This window comes from Perca fluviatilis, chromosome 16, assembly GCF_010015445.1.
Source record: "Perca fluviatilis chromosome 16, GENO_Pfluv_1.0, whole genome shotgun sequence".
NCBI lineage: Eukaryota > Metazoa > Chordata > Actinopteri > Perciformes > Percidae > Perca > Perca fluviatilis.
The window spans coordinates 24,525,548-24,551,483 of NC_053127.1; the positions used below are offsets into that span (position 1 = coordinate 24,525,548).

The 25,936-nt window shown below is 39.2% G+C and overlaps 1 protein-coding gene across 2 annotated transcripts; it reads right to left on the minus strand.

Moving 5' to 3' along the window:
- Nucleotides 1-25,936, minus strand: LOC120544004 (oligophrenin-1-like). 2 transcript variants are annotated; one of them, XM_039777484.1, is made up of 24 exons: nt 25,220-25,936; nt 23,850-23,945; nt 23,422-23,483; nt 22,157-22,228; nt 18,650-18,751; nt 18,435-18,545; nt 17,529-17,633; nt 17,295-17,424; nt 17,089-17,189; nt 16,763-16,854; nt 15,471-15,549; nt 12,672-12,705; nt 12,454-12,516; nt 11,820-11,894; nt 11,010-11,094; nt 10,566-10,624; nt 9,441-9,546; nt 9,125-9,284; nt 8,521-8,665; nt 7,462-7,770; nt 6,667-6,814; nt 3,217-3,267; nt 1,168-1,219; nt 1-1,016 (listed from the first exon to the last, which is right to left on the minus strand). In XM_039777484.1, the coding sequence occupies exons 1-24, from the start codon at nt 25,371-25,373 to the stop codon at nt 1,011-1,013; spliced, it is 2,397 nt and encodes a 798-aa protein (XP_039633418.1). In that variant the 5' UTR covers nt 25,374-25,936; the 3' UTR covers nt 1-1,010. The 2 variants fall into 2 exon arrangements, with proteins under 2 accessions (XP_039633418.1, XP_039633419.1); XM_039777485.1 differs by lacking the exon at nt 3,217-3,267 and having other exon boundaries at nt 3-1,016; nt 25,220-25,373.

The following is a 25,936-nucleotide window of genomic DNA, read 5'->3' on the forward strand; positions in this document are numbered from 1 at the left end:
TGTCAAATAAAACATGTTTATTTATTTTAAGAACAAAGAAATAGAACAAAACACTGGAGTGTTATTTTTACATATTGTGACAATCAGTTTGACCTAACTTGCTTTTTTAAATCCCAACAATTTATTTGAGGTGCAACCACTTCAGGTAAACTTCGAGGACTCTCCTGTGCAACCTGTCCTACCTACATTAGTTAACAAGTGAGTGACACCAAGGTCAGAAGTGAGGGAATGTACACTAGTGAATCTTGTTGAAGAATTCCCTATTAAAACTAGCATCAAATTAATTATCTAAATTCAAACTACTCTGACTGGAACACAGGCTGACACTGTGTAGCATAATACTTTTTTGTAATACCTCTTAAAAAATAACCTATGGCTGAATGATGACGTTATGTCTCAAATTACATACATGATTTAAATTTGATCTAAATATTCTTTTAAAAACGGACCAACTAAAATAGCTTCCACAGGAATAATTACTCCATAGATGTAGCTTAAAATTATGCATCATCCAGCTGCTTTTTACATTACATGATCCATTTTTATAAAAGCTAGAAGTTAATATTAAATCTTTTTAATCAATTAGTCTTCTTTGGGAGATCTATTTTACAATGCTAAAAATGAGTGTTAAGAGTGTAGACCAGAAGAGTAAGCTGTCATAACCAGTTATGGCAGTTAGTTCCCTCCAATAAAATTGACCATTAACACTTTTTAATACTGTAAAATGACAAAATATTGTAATATTATCTGACAAAATTGTCAGTTGGCATGAAACAAGGGGGAAATAGGGCCATTACTCCATCCTAATGTTGGAATAATGGTCAAACACAGACAATTACTTTGTGAGCTCATTCAAAAGTCCATTAGTCCAAATACATCCATTCAGTTCCAAGGAGAGCCACTTCTTCAGTCTATCTGTTAAGTTAACTGAGTTCATTGACGGTGACTCACTCCTGCTTGATCAGCACATACAGTACAGGTCAAACTATGTGGTCTGTGTCTCCTTCACTTTAATTCTGTGGAAACAAAACAAATAAGTCTGTCTCGAGTATGAAAACACTTTAAAAACAGAGAAAACATTTTTCAGTTTACTACACAGGTACACTCTTTGCAATTTATTCAGTATTTTTATGCAGTTTAATCTGTCCCAATCACAGTAAATCTCACCTCTTTTCTTACGTGTGTCGCTGTTGATGACGACGGTGGAGAGGCCGGTGGACTAAATTAGAAGAGAAAAAACAAATAAATTACAAATCCATTCATGACTCGTCAGCTCAACCACAAGACCAAACCACCTATGATCTGCCTTAAAGGGGAACTATGGTAAAAAATATTAGTAAACAGAAACAACTCTCTTCCAAATCCAAGCACGTTCCGTTTCACAACTGTGAACGCTACAATAGAATAAAACTAATTTGGGTATAAAAAAAAAAGAAAGAAATATCATCAATGGTCTATGGAGCAGCTCCAGACTTTATACTCGATGACATGCCCAAGTTTGAGACTTCTCTGGTTTCTGGCTTTAAGAGAGAGTAGCTCCTGTTCACAAATATTGATTGAATTTTCCTAGGCCATGGCAATAACATATTGGAATTCTTAAAGTGCCCATATTATGAAAAAAACACTTTTTCTGGGATTTGGTGTGTTCTTTTGTGTCTCTGGTGCTTCCACACACATACAAACTTTGAAAAAAATCCATCCATGCTGTTTTGAGTGAGATACGGTTTCTGAATGTGTACTGCTTTCAGTCTCCTAGTGAGCTGTTCAAAATCGGCCTCGGACTGTGACGTCACAGTCCGAAATGAGCTGGCTAACCACAACTGTTAGCTCGTAGCGTTAGTGTTAGCCAGTGTTAGCCTGCTACGTCGTTCTCAATAGCAAAGCACTGCTACAACACACACAAGTTCACCATAATCTACAAAAGAACTACTTACATGTGCACCCTCATTTAGAAGTCTCCCAGCTAATCCTGCTTTGTAACTGACCAAAGTTGGAGAAACAGCCTTTCTTTTACTGTCTCTAGAGTTAGCTAGCTGACATGCTCTACATCTGAGCTACTGAGCATGTGTGAGTGCAATCAAAGATAGTACAGAAGAAGAAGATGAAAAGAGGTCTCACTCTGTAGCTAAAACAGAAACCAGGTGAAAAGAGGATCTACAGCAGTGAGAGAGAGCTGTGCAGTACAACAACAATATGGTGTTTTTTGAAAATTAAACCATGTAAACCTATTCTGGTACAACCTTAAAATACAGTTATGAACCTAAAAATGAGCATAATATGGGTGCTTTAAAGATGTTTTTTACTGTTGGAAAGAGGGTCTTTTCATAAAACTGGGCTTACTATGCAGAAGAATTCCAAAAAAAAATTTAAATTGGTTTTGTGTTAAAAGTGTAACTTGGAGGTTTTTCTGCTGGCCTGTGAGTAGGAAGATCTGGACAATGGTATGATGGAAGGAAGTTTAACATGGTTTATTTACACATTATTATGATAGAAAGTTGGTTGAAAATCAGCAAAGTATCCCTTAGGTGGTGTTCCCCTTTAAGGCCCATGTGTGATAACAGCGATCTTGCAGGTTGATTGCATTTCACACAAGATGAGTATAATAAAGTATTGGGAAAGTGCGACTGCAAACAGGTCAAACTGTGCCTGGGTCATTGTAGTAGCACTGTGATGTTAGTAGAAAGCAAACTTTATTCCCATTTATCTTATTTGGCTGTGAACCAACTGTAATGATCTTCAAAGGGCTAGTAATTGTTGTAAACAATATTGTAATTGTTAGATCTAAATATATATCTACACAATATTCATATTATACAGCTGTGGGATATAATAATCACTAAAGTCACAATCGGTGCTTATTCTGTCCAAAGGCCAAACAAGACCTTTATACATCAGCAGAGGCCACATGTTAATGTTAACTGTACGTCACACTGATAGAGGAGATTACAATAAAGAAAAAGATTTGATAAAACTTCACAAACTCTTCCAACGAAAGACATTTTTCATTTACAGGCTTGATGACTGTGTGTACAGAGAGGGCAGCGAGGACCTTAACTTTGACCATCCAAGAAAATAATAAAAGGGGAGACGTGTGTGTCCAAAGAGCCTAACTTTAATCTCCTGTTGTGTTTTTATGAACTTTCATCTAATGTCCTGTAAAAAAATGAATGTCTGATTAGAAAGAAAAAGGATAAACTGGAGGTGGCTTTAACATACCTGCCAACGTGCCGGGAGGCATTCTCAAAAAACTTTGTTTTAGAGGCGACACTGCAGAAAAAGAAGAAAACCGACATAATGGTATTGTAGATAAACATATGATTAATCTTATAGCTGAGATTCTTCATTAAATCCTTTGTGATCCATCAGTGAACACATATTATTTGGTAGACTGCACTTTGTATACTACACTCCCTGCTTACAGTATAGGGTTCTTAAATACAGTGCCTTGCGAAAGTATTCGGCCCCCTTGAACTTTTCGACCTTTTGCCACATTTCAGGCCTCAAACATAAAGATATAAAACTGTAATTTTTTGTGAAGAATCAACAACAAGTGGGACACAATCATGAAGTGGAACGGAATTTATTGGATATTTCAAACCTTTTAAACAAATAAAAAACTGAAATATTGGGCGTGCAAAATTATTCAGCCCCCTTAAGTTAATACTTTGTAGCGCCACCTTTGCTGCGCGATTACAGCTGTAAGTCGCTTGGGGTATGTCTCTATCAGTTTTGCACATCGAGAGACTGACATTTTTGCCCATTCCTCCTTGCAAAACAGCTCGAGCTCCGTGAGGTTGGATGGAGAGCGTTTGTGAACAGCAGTTTTCAGTTCTTTCCACAGATTCTCGATTGGATTCAGGTCTGGACTTTGACTTGGCCATTCTAACACCTGGATATGTTTATTTGTGAACCATTCCATTGTAGATTTTGCTTTATGTTTTGGATCATTGTCTTGTTGGAAGACAAATCTCCGTCCCAGTCTCAGGTCTTTTGCAGACTCCATCAGGTTTTCTTCCAGAATGGTCTTGTATTTGGCTCCATCCATCTTCCCATCAATTTTAACCATCTTCCCTGTCCCTGCTGAAGAAAAGCAGGCCCAAACCATGATGCTGCCACCACCATGTTTGACAGTGGGGATGGTGTGTTCAGGGTGATGAGCTGTGTTGCTTTTACGCCAAACATAACGTTTTGCATTGTTGCCAAAAGGTTCGATTTTGGTTTCATCTGACCACAGCACCTTCTTCCACATGTTTGGTGTGTCTCCCAGGTGGCTTTTGGCAAACTTTAAACGACACTTTTTATGGATATCTTTAAGAAATGGCTTTCTTCTTGCCACTCTTCCATAAAGGCCAGATTTGTGCAGTATACGACTGATTGTTGTCCTATGGACAGAGTCTCCCACCTCAGCTGTAGATCTCTGCAGTTCATCCAGAGTGATCATGGGCCTCTTGGCTGCATCTCTGATCAGTCTTCTCATTGTATGAGCTGAAAGTTTAGAGGGACAGCCGGGTCTTCGTAAATTTGTAGTGGTCTGATACTCCTTCCATTTCAATATTATCGCTTGCACAGTGCTCCTTGGGATGTTTAAAGCTTGGGAAATCTTTTTGTATCCAAATCCGGCTTTAAACTTCTCCACAACAGTATCTCGGACCTGCCTGGTGTGTTCCTTGTTCTTCATGATGCTCTCTGCGCTTTACACGGACCTCTGAGACTATCACAGAGCAGGTGCATTTATACGGAGACTTGATTACACACAGCTGGATTCTATTTATCATCATTAGTCATTTAGGTCAACATTGGATCATTCAGAGATCCTCACTGAACTTCTGGAGAGAGTTTGCTGCACTGAAAGTAAAGGGGCTGAATAATTTTGCACGCCCACTTTTTCAGTTTTTTATTTGTTAAAAAAGTTTGAAATAGCCAATGAATTTCGTTCCACTTCATAATTGGGACCCACTTGTTGTTGATTCTTCACAAAAAATTACAGTTTTATATCTTTATGTTTGAGGCCTGAAATGTGGCAAAAGGTCGAAACGTTCAAGGGGGCCGAATACTTTCGCAAGGCACTGTACTTATCTACGAAAGCCAAGAGCAGCCACTAATGTTAGTTATACCTGTGCTTTTCCTGTTAGGACAATCAAGTCCAAATGTCCCAAGTTCAAGTTAAGTAGCTTGTTTTTCAAACATAACAGAGCTAACCATCTTGCTAAAAAGGCCTTATTGTGACAAGATAGGGAGCCAATTATTATATTACTCTAAGAAAAAGACTTTATTATAAGATAACAAGATAAATAAGTTAAACGTGTAATCTGAGTTTTTGTTGACCTATAATGACCTTTTAAGTAGTTACGGTAAACGTGTTAACAGTTGCTTATTTATATTAGCAACATTAGCATTCATTAGGAGTCATGTTTTTGGCCACCTGGTGTATTTAAGTGAAATATTCACTCCTTTTTTTACCTCTGTTTTTGGTCTCTACCACCTCCTGAGGGAAATATCGAATTATTTAGTTGCTTAATGCTAAACTATGTTCACCAGCTATTTGCTAACTTTTTTAGAGCTTTTACCCTGAAAATTATGTTGATAAGAGTCAAACAAAAAAGTAAAGTTTAGGACTGTAAAACCCAAACAATGAGCTAAAAGATCCACAGATAAGCAGGAAGAAGAACTGAAGAATCAGGTGATAATTGTCTGTAGGTTCATCACTACAAGCAACCCCTTTGACATTCAAGTAGTCCATTGTTTACTCGTCTTGAGATAACCGAATCTAAAAAATAATCGTCACCTCCGCTGCTACTGGCAACATTTTCATTCTTTGATCAGACAGCTGGGATTTTCAAAACTACTAATGCCTTGAGGTTTGCTGATTCTGACATTTGCATGTCTGGCACCATTTCCCAGTGCATTCCTTTAAAAAAGGTTGCTCTGGTGTCAAAAAACTATACATGTATAAAATTATACATGAATATTATTTTCCACTTTCACCGAGTTAAATATCTTAATTAACTTCAGTCCTGATCATTCATTCAATTTTATATATATATATATATATATATATAAAAAGATATATTTATTTCAGTATACTAAATGCAAGGGGGAATTTTTATTTTTCCAGTCTGGGATTTGTCAATGACCAGCAACAACACTGATTTGACATTGCATCAAACACTGCAGTGCTCCATAGCAGCAATAACCCTAGTGGAAACAAAGAAAATAGCATGTATTTCCCCATACATGAGCAAACATGAGAAAATGGCTCAATCTGGTGGAAAATAGTAAAAACTACAAGTTTGAAGCGCTTGACTGAAAGCCTGATATAATGAAAACATGATTTTATGCTGTAGGATTTTATTTTGTGGAATCACAAATTGTGATTTTTTATGGGTTTTAAATGGGAACATTGTTGCCCTTAAGGGTATGATTGTCTGTATTTTGGCTACACAGTTTATTTTAGACTTATCATAGGAGCGGAGGTTAAACAAAACACAAAAAACAAAAACTCACACCCTTGCTAAAATGTATGTTAACACAGCCAAAATGATCGAAAAATGGAAAATAGTGAAAAATGTCCCTATAGTGACACACAAGGGTTGTTATTATTAAGATCCGTATCACTGGATATTTATTGGAACTCTTGAAAAAAATTGATGTCTGAAGAGCACTTACTAGGATGTTGCTGAGCTCTCGCTGCTGGCTGCACTCGGGGTCTTCTGTGGAGCGGGGCTTCTTGAGGGCGGCTCAGGAGGCCTGACAGGGGGTCTGCAAATGGCATGTTTCTCGGTGGGCCTGGTTCTGGTCAGAGCATCAGAATCCCCTGAAAGAAAAAGAATAAAAATTAAAATGAAAGCAAAATTAAAGGTTGTGATGTATCAAGAGGTAAGGAAACACATTTTGACATTCACTATAATATGGAGATGCTGAGAGTTGGAGCATGCTTAGATAACTATTTTCTTGGGAAAATAACAATGTAAAAAACCAACAAATCAGAAAAGACTTTAGGTCTGCAAACAAGCTCTGAATAGCGACTGCTTCATCACTGACCATACAGTAAATGCTTGCCTAACACTCATTTGATTTTCCGTTGATTACCAACTTCTTAGTAACACTGTTCAAAAATAAATAAAAAGGGTGGAAAACCAATTAAAAGATAACTAACAGCAAAATAGCAAATTTGTAAAACAAGGATGCAGCAGCTGGACACATTACAGCCCACGTCATAAAGCAACATAACACACTACTACTACAATAAAAACAATTAAAAAAAACAAATCCAAAAGGAGATAAGACTTATTTTCAAGGACTGGATGTAGCCACATGACAAAGGGAAAATGAGAGCTGAATATCAAGAGCTGGCAGACAATGTCTATGACCTTGTCATGTCCTTACATATCTGACCAACACATCACAACTTTACCTTCTAGATTACATTATATCCGTGTCTTCCCTATTTTGAAAGCTTACCTTCTCTGTTGGCTGGTGTTCCTTTAGGAGGTGGTCTTCTGCTCTGGAAGGATGGTACTCTGCTCACATAGACTCCAGACTCTCCATTTGCTGCTGAAGATGAATCTGGCTTTTGCCTTGTGTTGTCTATCTTGCCAGAGTCAGAGTCTGAGTGTCTGTCCTGACGGAAAGATGGTCTGGGCATCAATGCTAGTCTCGGAGGAGGTTCTTTTGGAACCATTGGAGCGCAGCTTAAAGGTTTTGTCCGCTGCAGGGGAACAGGGTTCGTTGAGACTTCCCCGTCCACCACAGAGCTGTTGTTCTGGCCATCTGTTGCAAAGAAACAACATCCCGATTAATGCAAGGTACTGACTACTTGGGGTTGACTACAGCTTAACACTGAAAAGAAATGGATGTTGTTCTTCCTATCGGAGTACAGTAACTTCAGGCCTCAGTCAAATGTAAATCTTTTCCTGAAATCATTAAATAATGCAAGTTATCTTCAATGTGCAAGAAAAACAACATGCCAATCACAGGAAAAGTGTACTGAAGGTCACATAACAATACAATGTACAGTAAATGAATGTAAAAAAAAAAAACATTCATTAATCATTAAATCGGTAACACAAACACAGTGCTAACCAACGCAGGGAGGACAAGTTGCAGGTGCTACAAATCTGTTCCACAGTGGATGAAGGGTGGAGACACACCCACTTAACATGTTCAAAACAGACAGAAAATTACACGATTTAGCCAGAGGCCTTTAAAAAAAGTCAGATAAAAAAAAAAATGTAGACTTGTAGATTTGTTGAAATAAAAAAATAAATAAATAGATTTTGATTTCACATTCTTTGACAAACAAATGAAGGATTCCAAGTTTAGAATATGTAACACACACACACACACACACACACACACACACACACACACACACACACACACACACACACACACACACACACACACACACACACACACACACACACACACACACACACACAGCAATTAATTCAGCCCAGATAGGGTGGGATAATGATGAGGATGACGACAACAATCAAGCCAAAATAGGCTGGTAATTACTCTCTGTGAGGAAGTGGTCGTGACCAAGAGCTTGATAAACACGAGGTGGCCGCTTGGAGATTGTGATGGGTTGCCGCTTTCTCGGGGTGATCCGCGGAGGAGGGACAGGTGGGGAGGTGCTGTCCTCTGGCATATAACTGAAGATCTGACAAAAAAGTTACAGTAACACTTTGGTTTAGTGGCTACTATTATAGCCTGTAATGGAATGAATACAATGCCATACATGAGAAGGGGCAGAAAGAACAATGACAACAAAACTGAAAAAATAAATGACTGAACAAGCTCAACACAGTACAGTACAAATACCAAATTAAACAATGGCAAACTAATGCTTCTGCTGCACAAAATCACATTCAGAAGCATTACAGTTTCTTTACATTTTGGGAAATACACTTATTCGCTTTCTTGCCAAGAGTCACACGAGCAGATCAACACCACTCCCATAGATGAGAGTGGTATCAATCTTCTCATCTAACGCTCGACAAGAAAGCGTATCAGCTAATTTCGTAACTAGTCTTTTAAGTGGTACAAAATGCTATCCCTTTGATGGCCTTTTACATTTTTGTCTCAGACCGGACAAAGGCTGCGTTCTCTGAGAACGTACCTTTTTGGAGTGCTCAATCAGAATCTCAACAACAATATTTTGGAACTTGATATCCAACATGGCCGCCACAGTCTCCTCCTTTGCTCTCATCAGTGTGGGTCCAAAGATAACAGCCATGTTTGAAGGGGTCATCCGGTTATCTTCACTGTGACTGCAGACACTATAAACATACATCAAGTTTGGTTGAATAAAATGTAACTAAATTGTTAGCAACACGGCAGTTACACATTTATCTCAGCGCATTTCAGAAAGAGAGCAAAAGGTCCTGTGGGAGCAGTAAAAACAGTAAATTACAACAATGTATGCGGGCACTTACTTGACCAAGTGTTTGATAAGCATCTCCAACATCTCCCGATTCTTCTCTGGTAGTTTGTAGGAAAGAGAATGAATCTCACTCAGTCGGAAGTCCAGATTATCCGATTCTGTGATACAAAGGCAACACAAAATTACCTAATGGAGGGATTTAAAAAATGTATAAAATCCCTGATGTATGTATGTATGTATGTATGTATGTATGTATGGAAATCACTGTTTTTCATATGCTTTAATTTATATAATGGCAGTATAATTTAAATTCAGGTTCACTGAAAATATTTGGGAACATATAACAACATATATAAAGTATATGAAACAATTCAGTTATATACAAGCATGAAATGTTTAAAAACAATATGGAATATGGCACAGGCATACAGTGCAATGGCATGAGACTAATAAAAGAAAGTTTCCAAAACAAACTCAGGCCGTAGCAAAAGGAGCCCCTATGCATCAACTACTGAATGACATTTCCAAGAAACTAAAGCCACCATTTGTGTTACTGTAACATCCTGACAGAATGAGGCTAATGCAATTAAACGCATTGTCCTCTCGGTTTTACAATGATGTTGTGTGACAGATAAAAACAAGCAGGGGACTCAGATTTCTTTTAGTGTCTCCCAGACAGACCTAGTGCTGCCTGTTAAACTGCTGAACCTGCAGCCTTGTATTGATGTACAAATGCCTCGTTTGTACCTGACATCCAGGTTTGTATCCCGGCAAAGCTTATCCATGTTGATGTAGAGATAAACAAGATACATGGCAAATTCATAACCATACTACCAAAACTATCTGAAAAGATTACACATAATCACACATAATTTTACAATTTGTCTAATCTTTGCAAAACGAAAGTATGTAGACTTTGGGTACTTTAAGTACAGAATGAATAAGCATGCATGCAGTGGAGGAATTGTTTTCCCCTATTGCATGCAAACAGGTGAGGACACGTTTTGGGAAAAAGTACATAATCAAGCTGCAACCTTCCTAATATCTGTTTAAGACATATTTTAGTGGTAGGTCTAGATCAGAGAAAGGAGTTTAATAAGGAGACCAATAAAACATGAAGACGCTAACAAAACGTCTTAATCTTTATCTCTTGGATAATTTCCAAAACACATCTTACTTGCAGCACACATAAGGTCTCTGTGTAGACTGTAGGTCATGAGAGGTTCAGACAAGCTCCTGCAGAGAGAGAGAGAGAGAGAGAGAGAGAGAGAGAGAGAGAGAGAGAGAGAGAGAGAGAGAGAGAGAGAGAGAGAGAGAGAGAGAGAGAGAGAGAGAGAGCGAGAGAGAGAGAGAGACACACACACACACACATTACAATAGAGTGCAACCTCTGTCAAGGCTGCATCTGCATCTTTAATAACAAATGCTTTAACGTGCATCTGGATCCAGGTGGGCACATACACAGGACAGATAAAATACAAAACAGACATTCAGAATTGATCATTACAACAATGTCAGTAAAAGAACAACAGTAGACGTGGAACTACACAGTCTTATTCAGTTATTCCACAAAACCAACTTTGTCTCCTACTCGCATGCATCTACTCACACACAACCATACCTCAGATAGAACTTCAGTGCACTTGTGATGGTTTTATCGTCCCAGTCGTTGCTTTGAAGATCTACATCTCCAGGGTTTGTAGGGTCTATAAAAGGAGCAAATCAAACCAAACGAGCAGAAAATATTTAATGGCATTACGTTAAATTCCATGGAAACAACATTGTCAACCACCTGTGATTAGTACCTTAATTGTTCAAAGTAACTGGCTAGCTGTGAGATGTGGTAGTCATAATTAAGACATTAGAGACATACAGTGATCGCAAAAATGAACATATATATTTTTATTAAAAAGGGAAAAAGGCACATCAAGGTAGGAAAATCAGAGGTGTGAATCATAACGTTATAGATTACTAATTTCAGTTACTGTGTAAAATATCTGCAGCAATAACTGACTTTTGGCATTTTAGAGCTTTTTAAATGAAAACAGCTGCCTGTTGCGGCCAAAACATGATGCTATGAAGAGTGAAAAACAACACTGAATTTGAGGGTCGTAAAATCAAAGCAATGCCTTATAAGACTCTATAGAGCGAAGTTGAGCTGAAGAGAACAGCACAGTCGAGTGATAATTCTTTGTTGGTTTGCCACTACAAGCGCCGCCTTTAATGCATAGTCATTTGATCCATTGTTTGTATACAAATCTAATTTATAGCCTCTTTAAGGCAGAGTGCTTCAGAGCAGGAGCAGTGCTGATATTTCCTTGCCATTCATGCAGACAAGCTTCACAAAGTGGCTGATTTCTGCTTTGTTTTACAAAAGAAGAAACACAAAGAATGGACAGATTAAAACATGTTCACAGGCTTATATCCTTACCAAAGAAGGCATTTAAAAGCTTCTGCACTTGGATGTTGCTGCCAACTGTTCTGTACACTCCTTCTTGTGTTACTCCTGGAAAGAGGAGATGAGAAATACAGAGTGGTTAAAATATCCCACATGCTCCCACATGTCTTCAGAGCCTCCGGGAGCCAGAATTAAGATGCAGATGTTCTTTCCTGATTGTGAATGCTTTATTTAACAATTTAATACTGAACAACATGCCATGCTTGGATCATGAGTCAAATGACATGCTGAATCACCCTAGTGGAGAAAAATATAGTGACTGTAGAATTCTGAGATTAACATCTTCCTTTAGGATAGAGTTGAGTTATTGGGCTTTTCAGTTTTAGCATGCATGGAGAGAAGGGGTTTTGTTAAAGAAATAATGGTTAAAAAAAAAAAAAAAAAAAAAAAAAAAAAGATGTGATGATTAAAATTCTGTACAATTTGAAATAGACTGTTATTTCAGATTACTAGTATTGTAATCAAAGACATTTATTCCCTGAGAGCAGCCTGCAGGCATGGAAAATGTAACATGTAACCTATGACTCAACTACGCCTCCTTCAGGGCAAGTAAGCAAACTAACAGAACTAAAGACAGCTGGGAAAAACCTCTTATAGGACCCTTTACCTTTTGTTTCAATGTAGTTGATGCACTTTCGCACAAACTTGAATCCGATCTCATTCAGTTCCACTGTGGATGTAAAAAAAGATGTAAAATGAGCAGACTCAAGATCAAACAATGATTTTAAGACAAATCTAACTGTTAAAACATGAATACAGATGCACTCAATCGCATAACATCAACATCACAACGTAAGACTTTGAGGGTAATGATGACTGACTTACTTTCAGCTTGCTTGTGAATTGGGGAATGATAGATCTGAAATGAAAAAAATTAAAAAAATGTAAAAGAAAGGAAATTGAGGACTGCGAAACATAAGGAAAAACTAGGAATGGGCTACAGCATGATTAATGAACCGGTCTTTCTGAAAACTGAAAATGAGAGAAACTTGATGATGGCAGGACGACACAAAGCTGCTCCACTGGAACCAACTTCCTGGATACTTTGATAGCTTCCCGGATAGTTTATGGGACACAATTTTCCAGTTAAGTTTACTTTATAAGCGGATTCAAATTGCATGAAAAAAATAATAATGGAAACGGAGAAAACAGAGAAAAAGGATGAGGGGACAGAATGTGTGTCTTGTTAACTGGTGGAAAACAGGAATGATTCGTGAATCAAAAACAACCAAAGAAATGAAAAGAATTCTTATTAAAACCAGTACGTGACTACAGGCATAGTCATCAGTAACTCACAGCCAGCACATCCATCTCAAAGTAAATCTTATATCAAAGCATTGTCTTTTTACTCCACCAAAATAGCTGATTCTGTTTTCAGTTTGTTCACTCTGTGGCCCTCCTCATTAATTGCTGTCAGAGGTAAGGGCCAGCTACAGATCAGCTGGAGACAGCATAGCAGAGTCGTGTTCAAGGACTCTTCAGCAGAGACCAGTGCTGGTTGTAATTAAACATATAAGATCACATGATAGCTATGCTTAAAAACTGACAAATCTGATTTATAGATGAAAATATAGTGTAGTTACCACCAGAGAAATTAACTACTGACAGTAAAAACTCAGCTTCCCAATATTGTACTGTACTGCTGTTCCCAATATTTTAATGATTGATTAAATTTCAGTGGGTAAAAAGAAAATTGCCAAAATGTCCTCTCGCTTGGGCGAGTTTGGAGAGGAACATTCAAGCATTTTTCTCCTTGTCCAACACTTTAATGCCAAATGCTTTGAACCTATTAGAAGTTCCAGTGGAAAGTGCACAAAAGGGGGCCTTAGAGTGATTTGTAAGTTAAGTATTGCATTTGTCATATTGGCACACAGGTTAATGCATGTCATCGACTGCAGGGTTTGGAAATATGATACATTTTCCAAAAGAGAGCCTTATGGACTGATGGACCAGCCGGCTGCCTGTAGAGACCGGCGTCAGCTTGCTTTTGCTTCCAGAGCTCCTGGGGATATTTATTATGGGCACAAAACCTCTAAAACAATGGCCAATGTCTTTCCACTAGGGCTGCAACTAACCATTCATTTTATTATCACTTAAATCTGCAGATAAAATGGAGAGTAGTTTTGTCACCATCAGTGACATCATCAAATTACTTCTTTCTCAGCTCTAGTGTCTACTGTATGTCAATACTTTCTAGAGTAAAAATGATTAACACTGTACATTAAATGTCCAAGAAAATCAGCATGTTTTTATAGCAAAGTTCCAGGCTCAAGAGACTTACAATAAGACAGCAGAGAATGAGAACTTCTCAAAAGATGTGCAGAAACATGTTAAAACACATAACCGTATGCATCGACATGCTGCACTATGAGGCTAAAACAAAGTGTCCATATGACTGCACCTTATATTTCAGCTATTCAAAAGGCTAAAGTGCATTCAGAGTGTAATGAAGTAGACAGTATTCGGTGTGGCAAAAGAAATTATTCAGAACAGAACACCACAAAGTTGATCCTTGTCCGAGACTCTGCAGACCTGGCAGCAGTGCGATGCGGAGGGTCTTTGCTTGACAATATTTGGGCAGAGTGGGTGGAAACGCTCTTCAGAAATGTGCATAATCTACAGAAGTCATTGGGGAAGTTGCACAGGAAGAGGGCACGGAAAAGTGTGCTTTCTGTTATTTTCACATCCTCTGACAGTGACCGTCTATTTGTTTTGTCCACATCTCACACGACATCCAGCATATCCAGTCTAAACCATAACCATTATGAAACAGGTCTGACAAGAACCGCAGAGAGCATAAAAAAAAAAAAATTAAAAGCTACACCCAAAAGAGGAATTAACAATGTCTTACATTTTGCTAGTAAGGCAATCTGGTATTTCACTGCCTCAAAACTGCTGAATACAGAGACCGACCGTGTGAGCAGCACGGTTTGTCAGAGCAAACATTTTTTTTTACAGGAGGTTTCCATTAACACCTAAAAATGATTATAAGAAACAAAAAAGTCACGGTGTGAATTCAGCCCTGCTGTACGGGGCTAGTGAGACTACCCAGGTGCCATCATTTAGCTGCACACTGATGGCATTGTGTGTCTAACAAGCTTCATTGCATCTCACACATTTTTAATAGAGAAGCCATAATGAGATCACCCATGCCTACATACTGCGCTGCTTAACAAACGTCACATGTGAGCAGTCATGTTTCTTACATGATGGATTTGATAACAAAACATGATATTGTTTCCTTAAAACAAATACACGTCATTTTAAACAGCAAACTACTTAAAAAGCAATGTAGTTTTCTCTCATTTGTTCCAGTTTCTCCCATGACAATAATCTTGATCATTTTAACTTCTGCAAAAAAACAAGGTTGTGATTACAAATTTAACTACCAGCCAACATTTCAGGAGATTTGATTTTAAACAGGCTTGGATTGACTCTACAGATTGGAAATGGAAACTGGCTTTGGGAGTTTTATATGTCAGCACAATAGCCAGGAACCATGTCTCCCCTTAGTAGCAGAGTCCATGTTGCATTGTAGATATTTTGGCAGTAAAGCAGTTTGCACAAAAATGATATCTCAGAGAAGAATAACCCAGACAGAGATGATATGAGGAATGAACTCACAGGCTCTTTTCCATCCATGGCCTCCATCCACAACTTCCTGTCTCCCTCCGAAAGAGCTTGGAAAGTGACAGGTGTGTTTCTATGGAAACAGTAAAAATAAAAAGGACATTAAAAGAGGCACATTTTCAGTCACCAGTTTAACTTTTTTTTTTTCTAACTCTATACAGATCTTACACATTTTTCAAGAAAAACAGGGTGAACAAAATGACAAGAACGCCACAAGAAGACAAGTGTCTTTGGAGTAACTGATTAAATCCCATGTGTTACTGATGGAGGAAGCAAATGAAGATGAATAAGACAAGCGTGAAGAGATGATGAAAATCCATTGTTGCAATCTGTCTTCTGCAAAAGCAACAAAACCTGGTGCCAATTTTTACAGCTTGTAGGCTACTGAATCAATTGTTAACGAAGACAACTGTTTTATGGGCTGAAAGCTGCCAACTACACTAATTAACAGACTACAAAAACATTAAAAACTCTTATAACACAACTTTTCAATTGACAGTTAAATAGATAACCCTGGTATCTGTAGGAGCTACAGTACATTGGCTCATGCTTTTCCTTATTTGTTTCGAAGCTCTTGCATGTCAGTACGCCTGAATGGGACACCTGAAACAGCTAATCAAACACTCGTGTATGCTGGCGTCGCGCAAACTGGGAGGAAGACAATTCCAGCAAACAAATGATCCGGGATATCAAGAGCATAGGAATATACAGGCCCCGTGTTAACTCCTTCTCGGGTGGTCAAAGGTCAGGGTGAGGTACGAGCATTTCAGGGACATTCAAGCATCTTGAGCCAACAACATTACCTTCTACACTAGACAGCACTGCCACCTTCAGTTTATCAAACAGCGACCTCCTCATCGTGTTGTTCAGTTCACACACTGGCGCAAATGAGTTGCTCAACATTCAAAAACACTTTCAAGCACTTAATGAATCCTTCCAGCAGCTCCTGAACCCTTTAAAAACACCTTTGCAAGTATTTTCATACATTTAAAAAAAGCTCAATATGACAGAGCAGCCTGTGGCTCAAGTGTCTATTATGTATTTTGTACTGAATGGCCTGCTTATATAAACATGAGCTTGTTGTGTTCATCCCAGAACATCCCAGAGTTTGCCATCTGTTTCCAGCCTGTGCCCGTTGCTTAGGTATTATTTGGGCTACAGTCCATTTAGCCCTCACACTCTGTCCTTGTGAGCCACCTGTTCACCTCGCTGCCTGAACCTATTTATCCCACAAGGCTTTCGTGTTGCCTCGTCTCACAGTAGAGTACAGATTTGTTTGTGCTAACCTCTCGCTAGTTTCCACGTCAAAGCAAAAGCGCTTGTCTATGGACTCTGTCTTCCGGCGGATGCAGGATTTCAGTGTCAGTTGCGTAGTGCCCTGCAGAGGAAAAAAAAAAAAAAAAAAAAAAAAAAAAAAAAAAAAAAAAAAAAAAAAAAAGAGAGAGAGAGAGAGAGAGAGAGAGAGAGAGAGAGAGAGAGAGAGAGAGAGAGACAAAGTCGGTATGTGTGATGGAGATAATGACAGTAGAGCAAGTAGTCTGAGGGTATAATCTGGTTACAGATATTGCTAACGTCTGTAGTAATAATTACATATTTCTTTTCAGTGAAGCACCTGTTTAGTTGTAGGCTTCTGTTCACAAGGCACCATGACCAGCTGTCTCCCCTCCTTGTGGTACTTGCAATAATATTTGACCCATGACACGCCCAAAGCCCCTGTTGGGACAAAAAAATAAAGAAGAGGATAGGCCTCGTCAGAGGGAATTCCAGCAAGAGCATGTACATGTCTTAATCTTCTGTATAAACATCTAGTACACGTACACTTCTCCTGACAGTACAGATAACCTTCCATGGGCATAAAACTGTGCATTTTACAGATCTGGGATGGTTGTTTCATTCTTTTCATCAGCTCCTCCATCTCCTCGCGAGTGCTTTCGTAGTGGTTCCTGGTCTGCAGGCAAAACCAGACCGCACTTTAGAGTCTTACAGGGATTCACATTAAAAGGATGTTAAATCTCACTCATGGCATCATTTGTTGCAAGTAACACAACTTACATTCTGCAAGCTGAGCTGCAGTTCTTGCTTGTAAGGCATGAAGTCCTGAGTCATCTCCACTGTCAGGTTGTTGAGCGTTAGAATGCTGTGAAGAAACGCCAGCACCTGTCCAACCAAAGCATGAATGACATACTTAAAGCTACTTTCAGACCAAAAAAAAACGATCCGGCGATTTGCTGCAGGGAGAGTCACTTAACAAAACGGCCCATTTGTGTGACGTCTTGTTCGGTTATTTAACCCTCCAATGTAGCACAAGCAAACTTTATATACTTCACAATTACTGTTTTCCGCCCGATCATTTACAGATCTCGTACGTTTCCGACTGCACTTGAAGGCAGCTTTATTTCACAGGAGAGAGAGAGAGAAAGAAAAGAGAAGAGGGAGACATAGCGAGACGCTCTGTTGGTGCAGGGAAAATTCTGTTATTACACAATCTCCCGGGTAGTTCAGTGCTTGTGTACATCATGTTTTACCCTCAAAGCGTTTTAAAAGTTTCTTGTGGCAGCGATAAAGGCAGTGATGTTTCCCGTTTATTGTACGGGATTCTCAAACCGCCTCAAAACACACTGACAAGTCTGATCGCCGGTTACGTGATTGGCTACCGCAGTGTGACGTGGGGTTGCGTTTCTTCGAGTGCCCCTGCTGTGGAAAACCTCGCAGCAGCCTAAACACACTACACCCATTCAAAATGAATGGAAAGAGGCCTAAGATTGCTGCCAAGAAGAGTTAAAACAAAGAAACCACGGCCATTAAAAATTAAATGTGTGACGACAGGGATTTTTTTTTTTTACATCATCTATCATCAAGTTCTCCTTTTAAAGTGAACTGTACTTTATACTTCCTAGATCTCTTGCTTGTGTGTGTAGCAGCAAAGAGGAAAAGTGGGAGACCACAGGCAGCACTCACCGGCTCAACCACATCAAACTTCTTCCGGTCCTGCACCTGATGGATCTGGTACACATACTCCACTGACGATTCATAGAAGTTCACACGCTCTCTGTCAAGGAGTTCATCAGCCTGTAGTAAAAAAAAATAAAAAAAGAATTCAAACAGTGACCTCTTTGTCCCTTAGTTCAACATTTCACAACACAGCTGATGAACTCGTACTTGTTGTACTTCACCTCTTGAAGTTGGCTCTCTTTCTTCTTGGCAGAAAGGTTCAGGTGTTTGTCTACCTGGGAGTGGTATTTTTCACTTTCTTTCTCAAACTTCTTCTTCTTTTCCTGCAGGACAGATGTGGTCATTTGTAAAAATGAAAGATTAAATTAATTGTTTGTGTCATTGTTTTATCTGGCACAGTTTGACTGTCTTGAAAGACAAATGGTCATTAGACAATTTCATCTCTCATTAAAATTCATTCAAAAATGAGCTGCTCTCAGAAACTAATACTAGCAAGATTTTTTATTTTAGTAGATTTTGAATGGCCAATAGTGGATTTTTCAGGCTAATACCAATTTCTTTGAGAGCTTAAAACATTTAACATGTCGGCCAATATTACATTTTCTTTTACATTAAAACCCACCTTTGGTTAAAGATCCCTTAAAGATGCAGTAGGTAAGTCTTATAAAACTAACTTTCTGTCATATTTGCTGAAACTGACCCTATGTTCCAGTAGAACTACATGAATTAAGTCCTCCTACAGCCTGTAGTGCCATTGGCAAAATTCCACCGCTCCCGGTTGATTTTCTCCAATCAGGGCCACAGGGGTGGTCTATCTGCCCGTCAATTACTGCTCAGGCACGCATATATAGCGTTCTCCCCTCCCCCCTCCCCGCAGAAAGGTTTCCCCAAACTCCGGTGAATATTGGAGTGGCTTTTCAGAGGTGGCGTGGCTGCAGGATTTTAAAGATCTGAAGAACGATGCAGATGAAGCCACATTTCTTCTCGACAGGTAACATAATTACCATGAATGATTTATCTTTCACTTGGTTATTAGTAGTCAAAAGTCCACAAAGCTACATTGGTGAGGATGATAGTAACGTTTGCACGGTGGTCGGTCAGATATGATGCTGAAATGGCTAACGGTAGCCTGCTAGTTAGCATCGTTTTACTGTTGGTGAGTAAAGTTAACGTTGTGTTGGTGTTTAGTTATTGAACATGTTGTCTGACATGCCGGCAGTTCTGTCAAACTCCGTTGTGTGGGAGGGGCTTAGGAGACGGTTTGGGCTGCAGCAGAAAGGGGGGAGGGACTGAGAAGTTGTCGATGTTCAAATTTGTTGGCAAAGTCCTGGATCTTCACAATCTTACCTACAGCAGCTTTAATTTTATAATTGTGAAGATGATATATACTGTACTTTATACTGCGCTAAGCACCGGAGAAAAGCCGCGGTGACGCTGCAAATTAGGTTCGGAAGGAACTTGTTTTGGTGGAACATGTCTACGATTAAAAGTTGTTTTAGTCGTGCAACAGAAAACTCAGATTGGACAGATAGTCTAGCGAAGTGTCTGGATTTACCCTGCAGAGATCTATGAAAAGGTTAATCATAGTCCTCATAAATCCACCGGAGTTTAAAATGCCAACACAAAGGAATCCCAAGGCAACAGATATCCGGCCTAAATGAGTGAAATCTGGCGGATTTTCCAGCGGCAACGGAGCAATCCCAGAAGTGGGACGTCAAGGATATAGACTAGCTAAAGATAAACAGTTGAACTAGATACCTATAATATTGATAAATGGTTGAAATAGTTAACTAAAAGGAAATTGACAAACGGTTAAAAAACAAATAGCTGAAAGTAATTAAGAAATGGTGAAACATCAGCTTCTGCCCTCCAAGTGGTAGTATTATGAATGCAAAGTTGACCAAACCAACCTAAAGATAGTTCATTAACGTCCAGTTTAAAATCAATTCAAATGATCATATCTGAAAGAGGTACATGAGATCATCCGATAGGGCTGTGGTTTCAGAAATCAAAAAAAAAAAAAAGGTCGGGGACTTCTTCTAGTAAATTTCACAGTTGTTTTCTTCTTCTTAGAACATTGATCACTCACGTGTGCTTTCTCATTGTAAAGGACATGATACCATTTTCTCTTATAGAGAAAAGCCTGATTTTCTTAACCAGTACATTATTTTGTTGAAATGAAAAATTATTGTTTTTAAAAAAAGGGGCCAACATACACATACATACACAACTGTCACCTCATTCAAGAATGAACTTAAAACTCTCCTATTTGACAAAGCTTATAGTTAGGGAGTGAGGAGTTGCAGTGTTCACCTAACTGGCCCAACTGCTTCTCTTCATAATTGTTAGATTAATAATACATAACAAAGTAGAGGGAGGCAGGCCAGCCAAGCCAGATCCGGCAGGGGGAGAGTTCTAAGCCCGAAAACGCTACCTCTCCTTATGACCTGTCTCTCTTAGTTACCTGTTATAGTTACGCTGTTATAGTCCTAGACGACGCGGGGGACTTCCTTCCTTTGACACACTGAGCTGCTCTCTCCTCTCCCTTTCTATTACTGGTACTATTACTATTACTATTTGTGTGCAGCCCGTCCCAGAAATGCTTGTTACTAATCCTAGCTTCTGGGGAGTTTACTCCCCCGAGTCCTTAGCTTTTTTTCCCCAGCGTATTTCCTTGGAGAACGTTGGCACCAAGACCCTGGTTGCAGCTGTCGCCGTGGTTCTGCTGCACTCCCGCTGAATGCCACGCTCGCAATGTCATACGCGTCCTGCTGAACCCTGCAGCTTCCGCTACAGCCAGTCACTGTTCCATTATTAACCGTACTTACTATCGCCACTGTTCACCACACCCGCCGACAGACCCGGGCCACGCATACCAAGAGCCTGGGTCTGTCCGAGGTTTCTTCCCAAGAGGGAGTTTTTCCTCGCCACTGTCGCACTGCTTGCTCTTGAGGGAATTACTGGAATTGTTGGAATTGTTGGGGCTTTGTAAATTATAGAGTGTGGTCTAGACCTACTCTATCTGTAAAGTGTCTCGAGATAACTTATGTTATGATTTGATACTATAAATAAAATTGAATTGAACATACTTCTGTATAATCGGCAGTGTTCTGTTGCATTGTTAGACAGGTCGTACATTAAAACATTGTTTTTTAATATGAATTCATTTTCCAAGTCATGTAGGACCTGCATATTTCAATTCCACTTGCGGGTTAAATAATCATCAACATAGCAGCAAAAATTACAGAAAGCGTCTGGTTATTAATTACACTGACGGGGGAAAACGCTCTTTTGATCACCAGAGCACAAACAGAAAGAAAATGTCCTTCTGAATAACCAAGGTAATATCCCACAGAGTTTTCTGATAACTTTAAAAGCTAAATAAAACATTGGTGAAGGAGCACACAGGGAGTCTCCTTAGAAACACATGAGGTGTTCTCAACTACAAAACTGCTTTCAATAAAATGTCTTCACACATTGAAGACTCAGTCAAAGAGGAAGAAGAGAATTATTGTTCTGAAACGGGTGCATGTTACATACATTCATAAATAGATTTGGGGAAGTAGCTCATAACAACTGGTTTGGTCTGTGTAAGTACCTCAGGAAGTTATATATTGTATTATGATTTGACTCTCAATGCATAACAATAGCACTGCTTCCAGCCTCCAGGACTGACTGCTTTTGCTACAATTTACTTACAGAGCAGAGGAATCAGTAATAACACTCACTTTTGTAACTCCTATTTGCTCCTTTCTGAACTTCTCCAACGGCTTGATGAGCAGATCAGAGGCGTTCTGAACCTGGACAGGCAAACATGGAGCAGGCGTTACTGCAGTGCAATTCTACATGCACGCACAACACACACACACACACACACACACACACACACACACACACACACACACTTAAATGTACTCTACACTCTATAAATCAGGTTTGTGGGGCACAAAAGTGTTGAAAGGAGCACTGAAATGTATTTTTAAGCACAAGTTACCGGATGACCTGCATTTTTAAAATGAGATCTGTATCCAGAAAATCCAGTCTAACAGGAACTGCTGCTCCCACTGGCATGACAGGATTGCAGAAGTGTACGTGGATTAAATAAATAAGATTAGTTTGTGCCTGTGTGAGGAAAGATGTGCAAAAACGTGTGCGTAATAACAATATAAATTGTGAAAATAAAGCAAATGGGTTAAAATACAACCCCAGAACACCAGAGAATAAAATATTCAGTAATAAAGTGTGTGAAATAACAGCATCAGATGTGACAAAAATAGCATGAAAGTGTACCAACATGCAGGAAATATTAAAACTAAAAACCAAAAAGGGGAACGGATAACATTCCTCTCAAAAAGCAAAGCAGCACATTTGCACACACACAGCACCTAGGTGTGTGGATGTGTCTTGTGATTAGAGCTGGTCAATATATCGATATTATATCGATATCGTGATATGAGACTAGATATCGTCTTAGATTTTGGATATCGTAATATCGTAATATGGCATAAGTGGTGTCTTTTCCTGGTTTTTAAAGGCTGCATTACAGTGATGTCATTTTCTGAACTTACTAGGCTGTGGTAACTGTTCTATTATTTGCCTTTAGTCATTATATCCACATTACTGATGATTATTTATCAAAAATCTCATTGTGTAAATATTTTGTGAAAGCACCAATAGTCAACACCACAACATCGTTGCGGTATCGATATCGAGGTATTTGGTCAAAAATATCGTGATATTTGATTTTCTCCATATCGCCCAGCCCTACTTATGATAGCAACTTTCAATTAACGGAGGCAGACGGAATATAGACTACACAAAAAAAAGGTGTTGATTTTGCATCATAACAAACAGGAAGTTAGCCATTCGTAGGCCAAAGGTTTCCTTCCAAGTGGTCTAATCTTTAGTGCATGATACTGTATGTTAATGTGGTTTCTAATATATAATGAGGGTTGAGGATACAGAGTCAGCTTGGAGGAAGTTGATAACCCACCAGCATCATCCTGTCGTGCTCTGCTTCCTGCAGGAGTCCGGCAAACTCCTGGAACGACTGAGCTAGGGGTGAAAACACAAAGATGATGACCGGAATGAAGACTTTGCACATTCTTATCTTAAGTGTCTGACACAGGAAACACAATTGAAAAGATAATAAAAGAAACACACAGTGCTTACCAAAGTGCATTAGAATAGGCTTTATGATGATAATATTTTCAGCTATTTTTTTTATACACTTTTGTCATTAGGCTATGAGGCAGAAGTTTTTCCAAACCAATTTGTTTCCTGATTCCTCACATTCAAATTGTGAAGAATTGCCAAGTGGCTGCCAAACAAGTTCTCTCAAGTTAGAAAGTCAGTTCCTCATTATAACTTTAATAGTCAGTACACATAAACTGGGTAAAGGAGCGTGTCCGCATATCTTACCAATGTTAATCTCGTCATCTGTCAGGGAGTCACCGATAAAGTCGAACTGGAACACGCTGAGAGTCTGGGAAAGCTTCTGTACTGCCAAAGAATAGCCTATAAAAAACAACATTTAGTCCTTCTGAAACATCTGAATGAGGTTCAAAATGCCTCGTTCACAACTACGATATACCACTATTTATCCTTTAAATTCAACCTAACTCTCGTTAAACTTAAGTGCAGTCCAGGATTATTGAGACTGCGTTTTTCTTTTTTCTCTGGTGGGAAAGTCTAAAGTATGGGAGACCATCAGCACAACAGCAGCAAGTATGCGGTCTATGCAATAGATTATCCCTGCTTTGTCTGGTTTTTATTATCAAAACAAAACAGTCTGTATCAATCAATACTGTAGGGCTTTTTGCTTGAGGAACTTGGCTAACATGCCTAGAATCATATTCTAAATCCCTCCTTAAATCCTTCTTTTTATACTGGAACAGTGTTCAACTTTCCATCATTTCACGTTTTTTCCATCAACAAATTGTGTGCTACGTTTAATTTGTTTATCTTAGCATTCTTGCTTTAATAGGGCCTTTTTTATAAGACTTTTACTGTAAACAAATTGCAGGGGAGAACACGCATATTTTACAACACTTAAAGCTGGAGTTCAGCGTTTAAAGTGAAAAAGTTCTACAGTAGCAGTGAGTAGTGATCATTAGGTCTTGAGATGTGACTTTCTTTTTTTTTTTCTCTGGGTGCAGTTTATCCCAACAACGAGCACTCATGACTCTGGCTATTCTGTGGACTGAATATACAGCAGGACCCTCACCACTCTGCAGCACTGCTACAGCACCTACAATGACAGTTTCTGTTTTCGAGGTGAAAAGCTGGTCACTGGTGATTTGGACAGCGGAGTGGTAAATTGGCAAGTAAAAAATAAATAAAAATAAAAAAAACAGTGTTCGCCCTCATGGGTGCCACAATGACCCAAATATACACATCTACTGCTGTCACTGGCTGTGGTCCATACTACTGTACCAGTGGTCCCAGTCTACAGTAGATATGGCAGACAACATGACACAGAGAGGAGAGGTGTAAAAGCAACGCAGAAAGACAGCTGTTGTTTGGAAATAAACAGAGCCAGTCATCCTGCACATCTGCACCAGATATTTGCCTTTCAAGGCGGGCTGTTTGCTCCTCTCCCATGGGAGCACTATAGCACCTCCCTGAATGAGCCTCTCACACCCACATTGATCCTGTAGGCCCTTAAAAAGGCCCCACTGATGCTGCTGCTGATCCTCTGTCAAGCGTCATCACACCACTATAGTCACTTGCAATGTGCAAATAAACGGTTATTGATTTAAAAACTAGAGATCATATTTAAGCACACTTACCTTTGATTGCAGTTATTACACTGTTGCCATCTTTTATCAACTCTTTAAGAAATTTGCTTGTCCTCTCCAGCTCCAATTCATAACATTTGAGAGTCTCTCTGAAGTCCGGACTGTCCAGATAGCAATCACTAAACTCCAGAGGAGGGTGCCCCATCTTCTGGACAGCGGGGTTTTAGACAATAGAAACACTGAATTTGTCCTCGTGAGCCACGCAGCCTACGCTCGTCTACCGCACACTAGTCATTGCTGCTTCGTTGAAGCGACTGCACGCACATCTGCTTATAGGAGCAGAAACCATGGTGTCCGTGGGAGCCTGCGGCAGCCGCTGGTCAAGTATGAAGTGCTCTAAACAGCGACGAGGCACAGTGTTGGTTCACTTCCCTCTTTTCCTCGTCTGACGCGCTGTTTAAGCTGTAATTTGGTTGTATCCTGGTCCTCTTTGCCACTTTTTCCTTGTTGCGGTGTCGTGATTAGAAGAGCGGCTAGAATCCATTTGGACGCATCCCATTCCGAAATATTTCACCCTTCCATCAAACCTCCTTCCGTCCTTTACCTTGGTTTGGAATCAATTTTTACCTTTTTTTTTTTATTAAAGGTAGCAGTACGCTATTTAACCACTTAATACGTGTCAGTAAATACATATATTTTTAAACAGATATATCAGACACGTTCTAAAATCCCACAGCTTAACAAAGAGCCTAACACAAAGCTTAATGG

Coding starts and splice junctions, on each gene's coding strand:
- LOC120544004 (XM_039777484.1), bottom strand. CDS start 25,373: ATGGGGCACCCTCCTCTGGAGTTTAGTGATTGCTATCTGGACAGTCCG. Junction 10,625..11,009: donor GCACTGAAGTTCTATCTGAG/GTATGGTTGTGT, acceptor CTCTCTCTGCAG/GAGCTTGTCTGAACCTCTCA. Junction 1,220..3,216: donor GCCTCCCGGCACGTTGGCAG/GTATGTTAAAGC, acceptor CTTCTAATTTAG/TCCACCGGCCTCTCCACCGT.